This window comes from Sycon ciliatum, chromosome 8 (genome assembly GCF_964019385.1).
Source record: "Sycon ciliatum chromosome 8, ocSycCili1.1, whole genome shotgun sequence".
NCBI classification, from domain to species: domain Eukaryota; kingdom Metazoa; phylum Porifera; class Calcarea; order Leucosolenida; family Sycettidae; genus Sycon; species Sycon ciliatum.
The window spans coordinates 11,117,333-11,131,919 of record NC_088650.1 but is presented as its reverse complement, the minus strand read 5'-3'; the positions used below and the strand labels follow the sequence as shown (position 1 = coordinate 11,131,919).

Below are 14,587 nucleotides of genomic sequence, written 5' to 3'. Positions count from 1 at the left end.
GGAGTCGTATCCAGCTCTGCGAATTCAACGCGGAATCGCGGATGCATGCAAGTGCCCAGGATGATCCTTGAGAGTGGCATCGGCGCACCGTCACCCAAGCCTGCTGCGGGCTCATCGCTAGAAAAGCACAGATGTTTGTGGCACTGAGAAGTCAGCTGTTTGATAGCTGGCGATGGCACAACTGCTGAGCAGATGGTACTCTCCCCGATCGTGATCAAATATTTCACAAAGAAAAGGCCATTCAGTGTGAGCATCCTGCAGATATGTTATCTTTTATTTTGTTTTGTTTGTATTTAACCAGCATGACACAGCGCGGAACCAGGCTATCATACTGCTGCAGCAAGATCACGCAGCTCTGTACTGTAGCCCACCTCGAGCTGTTTCACCGTGATGTACAGAGCAGACGAAGCTCATGACGTGCACGTTGATAACAGATAATGGCGGTCCTGCAAGACTATGTGGACCATGGACATTACACATAAACACACACACACACACACACGCACAAAACACACGCACAAAACACACGCACAAACACACGCGCATATACATAACGTTACATGTAAATACACACACAAACATGCGTACTCATGAATATGTCTCGAGTCACTTTTTAAATGTCATTACCTTTTCACTTGAGTGGCTATGATAACTCAAGATTTTTGACTACATGTACTGAGTGACGATGCAAACCTCCACTATATGTATACTAGCTTTGTTTATACCAGTGTGTTTAATTCAGTCCTCATGTTGTCCTAGGGCCATCCAATACTATCGATAATTTTCAAGTCGATAATTGCATGTGAAAGACAGAGAGGCAGACAGAGCGGGAGCCAGAGAGACATGCAGAGAGGGAGACAGACAGAGAGACAGACAGAGAGAGACAGGGAGAGGCAAAGAATGAGAGATGGAGAGAGAGAGATGGAGAGAGAGAGAGAGAGAGAGAGAGAGAGAGAGAGAGAGAGAGAGAGAGAGAGAGAGAGAGAGAGAGAGAGAGAGAGAGAGAGAGAGAGAGAGAGAGAGAGAGAGAGAGAGAGAGAGAGAGAGAGAGAGAGAGAGAGAGAGAGAGAGAGAGAGAGAGAGAGAGAGAAGAGAGAGAGAGAGAGAGAGAGAGAGAGAGAGAGAGAGAGAGAGAGAGAGAGAGAGAGAGAGAGAGAGAGAGAGAGAGAGAGAGAGAGAGAGAGAGAGAGAGAGAGAGAGAGAGAGAGAGAGAGAGAGAGAGAGAGAGAGAGAGAGGGAGAGAGAGAACGATAGCGAAAGAGAGACAGAAAGCCAGAAAGAGAGGCAGAGACAAACAGAGACAGACTGGTAAGCAAAAAGACAGACAAGCAGGCAGCGATTGCCACGGTCGCACAACCTCTCCGTGGCTACATGTACAGTGTTTATTTATGAAGTTGATTTTCACTTTGTGTATGTCCAGTGAACGACATGTTTGTATAGTGCCCGTCCACATCATTCTAGAGAGTCTGAGATCGATATTTTTCCTACAAAGACGTGACAAACAGGGACCAAACCCCTCCCCCGCCAACGAACCAATATCTTCTCTAAAAGAGTTAGGAAATTAGAGGCCACATGCCACGTACTGCTCTTTTCTCTCCGAAACTCAACACTTGCAAGCCAGAATAATGAAAGAAAGAAAAAATCATCGGTAACACCACCGGGACTCGAACCAGGGACCTTGCTATTCGCGAACAATGCTCTAACCAACTGAGCTACAGTATGACTCTTATCCACGGTGATGGTAAATCTATCCTGCTTCAACCAATCCATATCTGGCTTGTTTGTTTGTATTTATTTTGATTCGCAAATTCAAACGGGCATAGAACCCAATAACATGAAAGCGAATATGAAAATTATAATGAGAATGAGAATTAAAATGCTTAGATCTTCAGCGTAGAGTCAGCGGTACATCAGAGGGAGATCGGGTACAACAGAAAGAGAACAGAAAAAAACCAGAAAATTTCGCTTGTCTTCAGCATCTACAGGGCACAGCCTACAGGTATAGGGGATTACCTGCCTGCGAAACTGCCGAGCGTGATGGATGGCACGGATGTCGCTGGGGAGGGCATTCCATAATACAGCACCCCTGCAGGCAAAGCGCTCTCGCCCCGCAACCGAATGGGAAACTGGCACGCACAGGCCCATGGCAGACGAGTAGGGCCGGTGCAGCGGGGGTACGGGTTAGCAGGGCTTGCAACTCTGGACTTGCCAGTGCATAACGACAGCGCCACACCAGGTATGCTAGCTTCTGATTGAAGACTTCTGCCACACGGAACACTGTCACTGCCATGCGCTCCAGCAGGTCGCGGGCAGGCGACCACGGACGGCGGCCAAAGACAGCACGAGCCCCACTGTTCTGCAGGACCTGTAGACGGTCGATGTGCCTTCTTTGCAGTGACCTAGAGTACGCGTTTGAGGCATACAGCAGGTCAGACATGATCAGCGATCTAGGTCATGCGTGGCTTGTGATTCAGGCAGCGGCGCATTCGCCAGAGTGCTCCGATCTTCTGCGACACGCGTGCAGAACATTTGGCAATGTGGGCGTGCCAGGACATGCCGGAATCGATTGTGGCGCCAAGAACATTTGGCAATGTGGGCGTGCCAGGACATGCCGGAATCGATTGTGGCGCCAAGATAACGAGCACTTAGCACACTAGGCAGTAAAGTGGCATGGCAGACGACCTGTAGATCAGCTGTGTGCTGACGGCCGGCAGGAATTGGCACTACTTGGCTTTTGCCAGCATTGAGGATCAGGCCTCGATCCTTCAGCCAGTCTGCAAGGATTAAAACCGAAGCAGATAAGACATCGGATACCTCCTGTCCTGTTCGTCGACTGTACGCGAGCGCAATGTCGTCCGCGAATTGAACTGACTCGGACTGGCCAACTACAGCGGGGACCTCGCGGGTGTAAAGGCTGAACAGAATGGGGCCCAGCACCGAACCTTGAGGGACACCACTCGTGCAAGCTGATATAGATCTTGTCCGCGACCCCAGACAGACACGTTGAGTGCGACCGGATAGGTAGCTGGCGAACCAGTCCAAGGCAGAACCGGACACCCCAACAATTGTGAATATCCTGCAATAGCTTGACATATTGGACTTTATCGAAGGCTTTGGACATGTCTAACAGGCACACAACTGTGAATAGGCCCTGGTCCTTGGCTGTTAGGATGCGGTTTGACATAAGGACTAATGCGTCTTCGGTAGAGTGGCCACGCCTGAACGCAAGCTGAGATGTTGGTAACGATGCTGTTATGTCCAGGAAGGTGATGAGCTCCTTCTGAACCAACTTCTCTAGCAGCTTGGAGAGTATGGGTAGAAGGGATACAGGGCGGAAGTTAGTTGGCAGCGATGGATCACCAGATTTATGCAGTGGGATGACATTAGCTAGCTTGAACGCCGAGGGCACATGTCCGCACGACAGCGAGGCATTGAACAGGTTAGTAAAAGATGGCGCCAAGACGTCAGAGCAGAGTTTGGGGACTGCCCCTGGTACGCCATCGCTGCCTGTTGCCTTCGAGGGATTAACTTGCTGGAGTAGCCGTTCAACAGCACTGATACTGACATGTGAGAACTTGGGGAGGGAGGTGCGGGGTGGAGGCCCGAGGGGAGCAGACACAGTTTGCGGTCGACAGTCATCAGTAACCACCTTGTGGAAGGCTAAGGCGACATCTTCGATCGTACAAGAGGGTTCTACATGGGGACGGTCTCTACGGGTGACTTTGTTAATGGTACGCCAAAGCTTCTTGGTGTTTCCTGCGTTTGCTGTACATTGTCCCTGGAAGTAAGCGTTTCGCTTCTGTCGGTATGCATTTCTAGCTTCCGCACGGGCGCGCTTGAATGCAGTGTGGAGCGCAGCGTTTGCCTTGTCCCCCCGCCACCGCCTATGCAGCCGATTCTTGCGCTGGGTGAGCTGGAAGAGGTGCCGATCCGACCAGGGTGGTAGCTGCTTCCGTTTGGCAGTAGAACACTGGAGAGGAGCACCAAGTCTCACAACCACTGGCACAAGTGCCGAGAAACCCTATTACTATTAGCCGCATCCATGTACCCCTTGTGCCTGACCACAAGTTGCCGACTGTGGGTAGCAGTACGGTGGAAAAAACCGCCCCATAGCGGAACTAAAAAGGCAGCTAAAATTCCACATCATCCCTACTTGTGTACATGTACTAGGACGATATTGTATAGGAGGTCGATAGGTCGATACGGCCTGCATATTCATGTGTTCTTCAAACACAACAATCGTGTGGACATGATCCATTCATGTACATTATTTTCACTGATGTTACTGCATCCCATTCCTCCTGCAATCAACACATGCAGTAGACACACTAGAACATAATCATTCTAGAAATCGGAATGGACCATAACCGACACATTCCAGAGCGCTCAACAATAGGGACAGCGGTGAGGGAGTACTGGACCCGCCCTTTTCACGTGCCAAGACCGTTGCGCGTTGCTGCGACCGCACGTGGGCTGCTTGGATGGATAGTGCACTAGTTGTCACTTTCGCTCCAGATGCTGCCTACAAAAGTAGTGGCGAATCCGTACTGCGAATTCTGAAGAAAATGTTGGGCAGTGAGTGTGAGAGCAAGAATGATTGTGTGAGTAAGAGTGGGTGCGAGCGTGTGTTTTCTAGTAGGAAGTCATCAGTGTATAAGCAACTTGTATCTCGTCCTGATTGCTGCAAGGTTTATTCTGATTCTTCTTTTTCTGTTTTGTGCCGTGCTCGTCATGGTTACAAGTTGCAGTTGAGTGTATTAGAAGCTGTTTGTCAACGTATTCATAAGCCTAATCTGTGTGTCCAGAAGGACAGCATTATTCGTTTGAAATTGTTTTAGTAGCAGCTTGTTCTGTTTGTTTGGCCCTGGTTGGCCATGGTGTCATATCTTGTGTCACAGTATGCTAGTAGTCCTTACAAGTTCGTTAAGTGCTTTCGCAGTTTTTTCCTGTTATTACCTTAGTGCTAGGATTATCATTTTCATAGATGTTGTTTCTTCTCACTCCATTTCTCTTTATTAGTATCTTTCTGGATTGTTTTTCATTAGTACAACGTAGCTTCCTGAGGAGTGTTGTGCGAAAACTAGTTCGAAGTAAGATTTTTTGTTCATCATTTTCTTCCATATCACATTTTTTCTTTCTTCCATGTTCTTCACTGCCTTCGTATCCACTCGTTTTTTTACTACAATAAAAGCTGTGAAATGTCGGTTCAGCTCGTTCTGTTGATCGCAATTCTAAAACTTTTGTCGCCTCGACGCCTATTTAAATGATAATAATAATAATAATGTAAAGAACTCTTCCTCTCCTCTCCTCCATGCGCTCTCACAGCCGAATCACTGCTACCTAGCTACGACTACGACTCACTGCTACCTAGCCGTTAGAAAATTAATGTTAGCAGCTTGTGATTGGATTTCTCACCTGCCATTTTCTTGGAACCCCTAGCACTGTGTTGCTGGAGAGGTTAGCAGCTTGTGATTGGAGTACTCACCTGCAATTTTCTTGGAACCCCTGGCACTGTGTTGCTGGAGAATTGTAACTTCTCATTCTCACACTTTGCCCGTAATCTTGCGCCCATGTTTTGTAGTATAAATCTGACCATCTCCACATGATATCATCCTATTCAATATCACCTTCTCTGATGAGCCTTATGATGGCGAAACAGCTGTCAGGAGGAATTTCAGTATCTACCTGCAACCCTTCCTTGGTTGGTGTGTGTAATGGCTACTGAGGGTAGCAGTGAGTCGGCTGTGAGAGCGCATGGAGGAGAGAAGAGGAAGAGTTCTTTACATTTTATTGGCCGAATAGTACCGTTCACCATTTGAAATAATAATAATAATAATACGAAGTAGTGGTTGCGACTTCGGCGATGATTTGTAAGAAAGGGTTTGCTCCCCACACCGGAGCTCGCGCTATTCCGCCGACTTTACTTGACACTTGACTGACTCACGACTGCCATCCAGAGCACACGAGAAGTCCATCGAACCTTCGACTCGGCAAACCTGCAAGAAAGCACCACTCCCTGCTCAATACACAGTGTTTCGGGGAATAGTCCTTATGCACATTGTACAGATGTACGAAGTTCTGTACTAGGGCCGTAGGTGTGTACATACCCGGTTGGGTGTTCATTGTGTGCTATACATGCGCGTTTGACCCATTTAGCCTCACAATTCATGGCAAACGATCACTTTTCAAGCCTTCTTCACTTTGGGATTGAACTAACGACTAGCTAGATCTCTGCCGGAAAAAGATTTCGTATGAAATGCCTTCATGGCCCATTTCATAGTGGAAATAGCAGTAAACACAATAGGGTCCTGCACATTCAACACCCAACCGGGTCTACGGGATTCTACACGATTATACGGGATTTCGTGCATCTGTACAATGTGCATAAGGCCTATTCACCCCTCATCAGTTGAGCTTGAGTAGGCTGAGGAAGATTGTGCCTGAAGAGCACCACTTATATAGTGCTCTCCAGGCACAAACATCACCAGGGATACAAACTTACAGAGACGCTCCGTTTCCAGCGCGACAAACACCTCGTGAACACCAGATAGCAGCGTGAGTCAGTGTCGCTCCTGGACAGTGAGACAGACGTCGAGGACCCTTCGCAAGGGTCCTCGACGTGACGTCGAGGACCCTTGGTCATTCGCAAGGGTACTCGACGTCACGGGTGCAGGTCGAGGACTACCATTCACATACATTAATTTTGTACGTCGACCACAGTTGTACGTCGACCTCTATTGTTTGTCTTTCCTAGACAGGCACCGTCACAGACTAGACTGTACTGTGACTTGACACTGTTAGCATACAATCATGTACTTGTAGTGTGACGTTTGGTATTGACTATTGGGACGAGGCTTGCCCTTGCAGCTCGGATTCAGATGGAGCGCTCTCTTGACCTGATCTGAGTGAGCGTCAGTGGAACAGTGGAACAGGTATTTACATGTATATGTAATTGAGGTGAGGCTGCAGCTCCGGACTGAAGGGTGCACCGATACAAGCGATCAAAAGCCAGATGGGATAGAGGATTTAGAGTCATCCGGTCCAAAGTCTCTTTGATAACGATTTCAGGTGTGATTACGTAATGTCACGGGATGCATTAGATATCCTTAGCTAAAAAAACGCTAACGTAAACGCAAACCTTTCCGTACTTCGGATCGTTCAAGCTGACTTTTCCCTTAGCACAAAGTACGTTATAGTTGAGACGAAGTAGTCGTGGCAACCATGGCGATATGAATTTTCGTGGAAACAGGTGCGGGAAAATCAAAATTTTCAACCAGGGATTAGTTTGCTGTCGTTCCGAAAGAATACCTTGGCGAGGTCTTTTACTCTGGAATAGCAAAAGCACGGCGAAAATGAGTTTTCGCTGTTCCCAGGTCCTTGGAAACCCTTTCCTAAACGCAGCACCGAAGACTGTAAGGGTTCTCCAGCTCCAGCACGTCTGGGAGAGGCCGATGAATTTCTTCCTCAGGAGTGCCGTGGAACTGGCCCTTTGTTTCCCAGATGGGATAGAGGGAGAAAGGCACGAAGCAGAGAACGCAGACATTGTCAACTGAAAGGCAAAACTCGCCAAAAATAAATGTCACAAGAGGAAGCAATCTCTCGACTCTCATCTCGATCTGCACGACGCTTTTTATCTCCCGCCAGTTACAAAACAATGCGAGTTTTTGCATTTTTTGCAGAATTTCAATAACGAACGTCGGCCCGTTATTTTGAGCTCTGTAACGTTTTTCCGTTATCCGATAACGTCTTTTGTCACGGCTGGGAGTGAGTACCGTAAAAGTTAGCGTTATCGTACTTTTGCTAAGGATGTCTATTATCAAGCACATGTACGGTCATAAGTCATTGTACAGTCATGTGCATGCACATGTACATGTACATGTATCTCCACGGCAGTAATGACATGACGACTGACGTGTATTCAGTCTAGTCCACTGACATGTCAGTCTCAGACTCTGCGGTGTGAGCCACGGAGTGTGACTGCTCTGACAGTGGCGTCCAGGGAGGAGTTTGCCACAGTCATAACAGGTATTATGATGTAACTTACAACAAGTGCCCCTCCCGTCAAACTCACACGTGCCACCCCTGTACTGAACTGGCTCAGTCTGGCTGGCGCGGGCCTAGCCTGGACAGCCGAGATCCCGGAACGAGGCATAGCCGCCCGGATGTCAAGGAAGTCTGGCGACCAGCCCGGGCTGGCGTGGTTGTGAAGTCCTACATGTACATGTACATGTAGAGCTTGAGAATGAGAGAGGTGGAGCAGGCGACGTTCATGCCTGTTGTGCTGTCGGCAAGTGGTGGCATGGGAATAGCGGCTACATCACCGGTCACCCTATCACCGAATCGCGTTATTCAGAGCGGACAGGAGGAAGGAGCAGTACTCCCATGTAGTATCTTACATGTACATCCGGTGCCGTCTCTCATTTGCCCTGTTGAGATCATGCTTCATGTGTTTGCGAGGTTCACGAGGTCTTTTCCGTGAGCGATCGGTTCAGCATCCGGAGTCGGCTGAGCAGGTTGTTGCCGAGGCCCAGGTTGCTCGCATGTGAAAACTTACACATATCAATTGCCGCAGATTATTTGTCATTGTAAACACTGGACGTGGATACTGGATAACTAAACTGTACTCAGTATAGTAACTCTTTACATTTTTACAGCCAACTGAACCAGTTCAGTCCAGGGCCCGGGCGCCCCTAGCCCTAGTATCGGGTGGCACGTGTGAGTTTGACAGGAAGGATTTGACATTTGTTTGCAGTACACCATTCCTGAGCTAGCTCCGGTACACATGGTAGATCTACATGGTTGAGTTGGAGGCTGTAACCCCACTGCACTATCCCATAATATGCTACCTGTACTGAAGTGAAGAGACGAGTCGGATACAATGAGGTCATAGATAGATAGATCAGAAGATGACCACCACATAAACCACCACAGACCACACTCCCCAGTTGTACTTTGTAGACTTGTCGCTGATTTTAGACCATCAACACTACAGCAGTTTGGCTCTTCAAGTGGCCCAGTGCAGTTAGTTTGGGTCACGTCAAGTCACCACATACTCCACAGCTACATTTTCCGTGATTGTTTACCTTCGCGTCCATGCGCCTCCATCGTCCTTATAAAAGGGCATGGTCACACAGTCTGAGTGATCTTTATCGACTCTTTGACTTGCCAGTGACTTTAGCCAAAACAGCCATATTCTGGCGTCGTGGAGCTAGTAGTAATCAATAAATAAATGCCAATGGAGCGTGCGGCACGGTGCTTAGTTTCCAATGGGATATGCTTCAGAAGAACCGAAGCTCGGCCAATATCATGTGCACGCGGACTTCCGATCGGTATTATGGAGTCAGGCACAGCGGCGCATCAGTGCAGTCCGTTCAGCACCACCCCTGTCCAGGAGGAGTGCGTAAGTACTCGGACCCCGGACGGAGCTTTTGCTGTGTCACAGTGTGTGCCATACACCATGATACTCTACGATCACACGAAGATAGCAGTGTTGATGTAGATCTACAAGACTACAGACTACACCTTGCATTATTTGTTTTGGTCCATTTTTGTATGCAAGTCGCCAATCGGAATCTAGATCTAGCGATGAAAACAATTTTTTGAATTTCGTGCACCTAACCTTACTACGTCATAACAAGCATGGGGGGGAGGGGATTGAATCAACAAGCACATGATACAAGTACATGGCAGGCTGCATTGTTCATGCCCTGGCGTTCATGCCCTGGCATGCATGTAATTGTTGCAGGAGAGTACACTGTGGGAGTTGCAGGCTTAGTGACTCTTCTTGCACTATCAGTGGCACTATGCTGTGGCTGTTGTTGCCTTCATGTCGAGTTTGACCAAGGCTGTCGGACCGGTTCAGGCTTTCAGGGTCATGGCCGGACCAATTTTCGTCCGACGTGGTCCTTGCAAACTTGTGACGTGCAGAAACCAACTGGCAGTAGCTTGTTTTGTCACTATAGTCTAGAACAGTGACATTCACAGGGATAGTCATCGGCATAATTATCTGCTTTGAATTGTAGTGAAAGCACTGCTTGAAATGCAACCAGAATACCAGTGGTGAGCCAGACATTGCTACATCGAATTAGTTTTCAATACAATATATTATGTAGTATGGATGAAATGTTATATGGGGGGGGGGCAAAGCTACTGTTCTCAAGTATCCACCTGACCACTCCTGAAGTGCTTCCGACGGGCCTGTTGACTCATGCACCCATTGTCCATTGAACACAACAAGGCTGGGGAGTTTCAAATGGCATCAACTGTTTCTCTGATCCTCCCTCCTTTGCTGCTGCCGTGTGCTCACGCAGGAAGTCGGTGACTATCTCAGCGAAGTTTGTCTGTCACTATCACGGTCTTCTTCGTTCTCGTTGTCATCACGGTCAGCGAGTTTAAACTCCAGCAGTGCTTCCGCTCATCAAGACATCGCTTTGGAAGACTGTAAGTGCATGCATGGTTTGCCTTCTATCCGCTATACTGCAGAAGCAGAAATATCCTTCTGGAATTTATTTTCGCCTTCTTATTCCAAGACGTTTTTGGACTAAATTAAATGCCGGACTGAAGTCGATTTGTCCAGCTTTTCAATACGACGTTTGCTCCATGGACCAGATCTTCAACTGGACGAACTCCTTTTCTTTGGACTTGGACGGAAACTATTCGCCGACTATTTTTTCTGCCTGTACAGTATGCCTGGAGTCGCTAGAGTGCGTTAATGCCATCATTCTCGATCACTGTCAAAAGCAGCACCCTTGCCCTAGTCCCCCGACTTTAAGCCGTGTCAAATTAAGTCGCGTTCCATTTTCAGGTCTTTCTCCTATCCACATTAGAGACCTTTTGCATTCCGAATTTCGGAATATTTTTCGGAACCTGACTTGGACAGTCGAAAATGCAGGCAAACTTTCGGAAGTTTGGTGGCGAAAGTTCATTATTCGCGAAAGTACTTTTTCGGCTTTTTGATGTTCTTTCCCGCGCTCGGTGCTTGAACATTTTCAATTTCAAACTTGGATTTGGAAGGCCTGCGTGCAGTTTGCTTTTCTACTCCAGGCATGTCGACTCCGTCTTCTTCCCCATCTCCACCCTCCTTGGAGTGCAGCGGGAGCATTGACCTTGCATCGTCTGCTTCACCTCCCCCTCCGCCCGCAGCAACAGCCGTAGGATTTGTGCCCTCCCCATCTTCTGCTGGCCGTTCACAAGTCCGGTTTGACTTGCACATGGATTTGACTATGTGCAGGCAGCTTCTGCTTGTCATCAACCCCTTCGTTCGTGGCTCAACAGGATTTGAGGAAACTGCCACAGTGCTTGCCTCGTCTGACCCTAAATTTCGTAGCTCCGGATGCGCACTTCCGCCATTTTATCTCTGCATAACAACCCATGGAAACGGAACGATAGAAGTCGAAAACAACTTTCGGAATGCAAAACAGAAAATGGCGTTTTTCGGCACGCACTTTTCTCGGAAAAGCACAGTCGAAAAACATTCCGAAATTCGGAATGCAAAAAGGTCTCTAATGTTCACTTCAGTAAAGACGTGAGTCATACTCGATTGTAAGTGGCACTCCCTTGTTCGACCTTGAGGTTTGTGAAAGACGTTTGTGCCTTCTATTTGGGGAAATATGATACTTTCTCCAGCAGCCTCTATTTTAAAAGGTCATATGCCTGCTGAGGAAAACGACTAAGTAGAGTTCTACACCATCAAAAGGAGATCTCCACGCGGGTACCCTCCTGACTTCGGTTTGCGGGGGGGGGGGGGGGGGTGCAGAGAAGGTCAATCAGAGAATATGAGCACTCTTCTCACTATGTACAACCAACTTTAACACCTATCAGGCTGTCGAGATTGTTTATACCGTGCACATGTCTGTTTCTTCGTTGCTCTTTTTGTAGGGGTGAAGCCAATGGCAATGAACACACTGGATCGCATCATCAATCGTTTCACACTAGCCCTGAAGCGCCGACCTTGCCTGCTAGAGTCCGAGACCGTGTTCCGCTGCATCGCGTCGGAGCTGAAGTTCAGCATTCCGGATGCCCTGTGCCTCCTCGCCCAAACGCGCAGTCCTGTGAAGGCACTCGAGCTGTGCTTGCTGCAGTGGCGAGGAACCAGCGGGCATAAGGACCCAGCCACACTGGAAGAGGAGCTCTACAGGTCCATAAAAAGCACCCAGTCGGAAGCCCTTCTCCTAGCGTATACCGGTAAGCATGATAACTGAGCAGCAGCGGCGGCAGCATCCAGTGTACTTCAACGTGTCTCTGTTGTGTTTCGCCTGTGCCATGCTGCTCGTAGTCCCCTTCCATTTCCCCCAATCTGGTTTCATATTCATATACTTCACAGATGCACTCAGTACAGTCACCGTGTGCGTAATCATGTCACCAAATCATTTAAAAAACAACAATTGACTTGCCACTAGGGGTGAAACGATTACTTGTACACTTTTTGACTACTGAATACTTTGAACCGAAACCTTTATCGATCGGTTATCGGTCATTTTTCGATTATTTCTTCCACTGATAAGAGCAGTATTGGAAGCTGAAAAATGCGAAATTTAGACTTGAAAATTGATCCTGCGGAGAAGAATTTTTTCTCGCGCATCGCCGGTCGATTTACAGTCATACGTGTATAATCATGTATACTGTATGCACAATTGAGTAATCGAACTTTTTCGAATACTCGATTCGTTTAGCTTGTAACGATTTCTATTTCGAGTCAGAACGGTTACTAGTACTTGGATTTTGGCCATCACCCGAAAAGTGATGAAATGGATATACATGTGCAGTCAACTTTGCGTATAACGATACTCGGCGCGGGATCAGAAATGTGTCCTTTTTCATGAAGTGTCGTCAAACTCAAAGTCTCATTATAATTATGTATTACAGTTAGATGGGACTTTGCTATGGGCATGGAAATTCTGTCGCTATTCGCGAATTGTCGTTAAATCCGCAGTCGTTATTAGCGAAGTTGACTGTACAGCGTTTTGCAATCAAGCTATTCGTAATTATTATTGTCTCTTCTTGATCCTCTTTGTACTGTCTGTTCAGACCTACGGCAGAGTGTTATCGAGGCACCTGTACTCGCACTACCCTGTCACATTGTTGAGTAGATCTCCACTGGCCACATGGCGTGCGTACACCTGGGCATCGGGAGCAGCCGGTGGCCGACACCCGCACCAGCCGAACTCCCAGGAGCTCGCGGAGTTCCCCATGCCGTGCTGTATACTATATATGCACCCTGCACAGTGGACTCATGAATTGGCCACGAGGAGAGGAGCGGATCAGGGGAATGTCCGTTGTGCGCCACGCAGCGAATAGGTGTTTCTGTGCACAGACCAGACACCTGTTGGCGACTGTGAGAGATTGTCCCAACGGCCAGCTGGATTTCAAGCTCACTGAACGCCAATGCCGTTCACATTCTGAACGGGACAGCCGGAAAACATCTGATTGACTTCAAGTGTGATTTTCTCAAAATCATGTGCAGCCGGATTACCGTATTTTTTCGCGTGCTCTGGCTCCAATGCTCCAGCAACTTCAGTGCTTCAAAAGCATCCCTGAAAGGATGGGGTTTGAAAGGATCGCTAAGCCAGTTCAAGTCGACATCTACAAACCGCACTGAGTCAATGTGGCGATGTGCAGCATGGGGAGATGAACAGAGCACTGACCATGATGCACCTGTTGCTCTCTAAGACTGGTCTCATTGTGTTGGGAAACAGAATGATGACTGTAGCAGTTTATATTACACACTTTCATCTGAGCCGCGTACATAGCGTGCACATAGGCAAAGAATCTTGATCCGCTGATACTTGTATTAGTTTTCGCAGACCTCATTGATTTTGAAAAGAATTCCTCTCATGTTGTTGTTCATGCTTCGAAGTAACCATTTGAAATTTCACACAGGTCTAACTTCTGTACACATCCTTTCTTGTATTCTTGATTTTGAGAGCTGAAAGTTAGCTTGATAGAAAATTGAGAGATCTTGGCAGTATGTCGGGATAATTTTTCAATTCACCTCCTGTTTATAATTATATCCTTTATTTTTGACTTTTCATATGTGGAGGATTGCACATTTTGAGAATTCAACATCCGGAACCTGTTTTTAGATTGCCAATACCGTTTGATTCTACTAGCGCACAGTATTCTGTATTCCACACCATCTCCATTCGGATAAAATCTTGCACACATCCTGTATCCATAGGGGTATGTGTAGAATGGAGTACTGGAGAGATCAGGTCATTTGAAGGTTTTTAAATTGCCCCGTTTCTCAATATCGAGACTTTTTTATCTTTGAAAACAGTTCAATGTTGCCTTGGTGTCTCGGGCACGCGCACAAATGCACACACCTTTACACAATCATCCGTTACGTTAAATTTGCCTGCCAGTACAGTCATGTATCAACCAAGGAAGCAGCAAAGCGCAAGCATTCGTACTCTTTACTGCCTCCGTGTCAACAGCCCTATCCGATAAAAGATGTAATTAGGAGTGCACATATACAGGGATAGGGCTGTTGACACGGAGGCAGTAAAGAGTACGGATGCTTGCATTTTACTGCTTCTTTGGTTGATACATGACTGTACTGCCTGGCAAATATTGAAGGGAAAGGCCATAG

At 47.6% G+C, this 14,587-nt stretch overlaps 2 protein-coding genes across 2 annotated transcripts in view; both read left to right on the top strand.

The window, feature by feature from the left end:
* Positions 1 to 810, top strand: part of LOC135822883 (uncharacterized) — a 10,109-nt gene extending 9,299 nt beyond the window's left edge. Inside the window, exon 4 of the mRNA XM_065335720.1 lies at positions 1 to 810. This exon is cut by the window's left edge and continues 356 nt beyond it. The gene's annotated coding sequence lies outside the window, so the exon portion shown is untranslated.
* Positions 811 to 9,009: 8,199 nt separating this feature from the next.
* Positions 9,010 to 14,275, top strand: LOC135823390 (uncharacterized). The gene is made up of 4 exons (XM_065336241.1): positions 9,010 to 9,400; positions 10,311 to 10,440; positions 11,878 to 12,183; positions 13,027 to 14,275. The coding sequence occupies exons 1-4, from the start codon at positions 9,230 to 9,232 to the stop codon at positions 13,086 to 13,088; spliced, it is 669 nt and encodes a 222-aa protein (XP_065192313.1). The 5' UTR covers positions 9,010 to 9,229; the 3' UTR covers positions 13,089 to 14,275.
* The last annotated feature ends 312 nt before the right edge of the window (positions 14,276 to 14,587 follow it).

Bases quoted from the DNA above. Each gene is read 5' to 3' on its own strand.
- LOC135823390 (XM_065336241.1), top strand. From the start codon at position 9,230: ATGCCAATGGAGCGTGCGGCACGGTGCTTAGTTTCCAATGGGATATGC. The intron at 10,441-11,877 runs GTAAGTGCATGC...CTCTTTTTGTAG, and splicing joins AGACATCGCTTTGGAAGACT to GGGTGAAGCCAATGGCAATG. The intron at 12,184-13,026 runs GTAAGCATGATA...CTGTCTGTTCAG, and splicing joins CCTTCTCCTAGCGTATACCG to ACCTACGGCAGAGTGTTATC.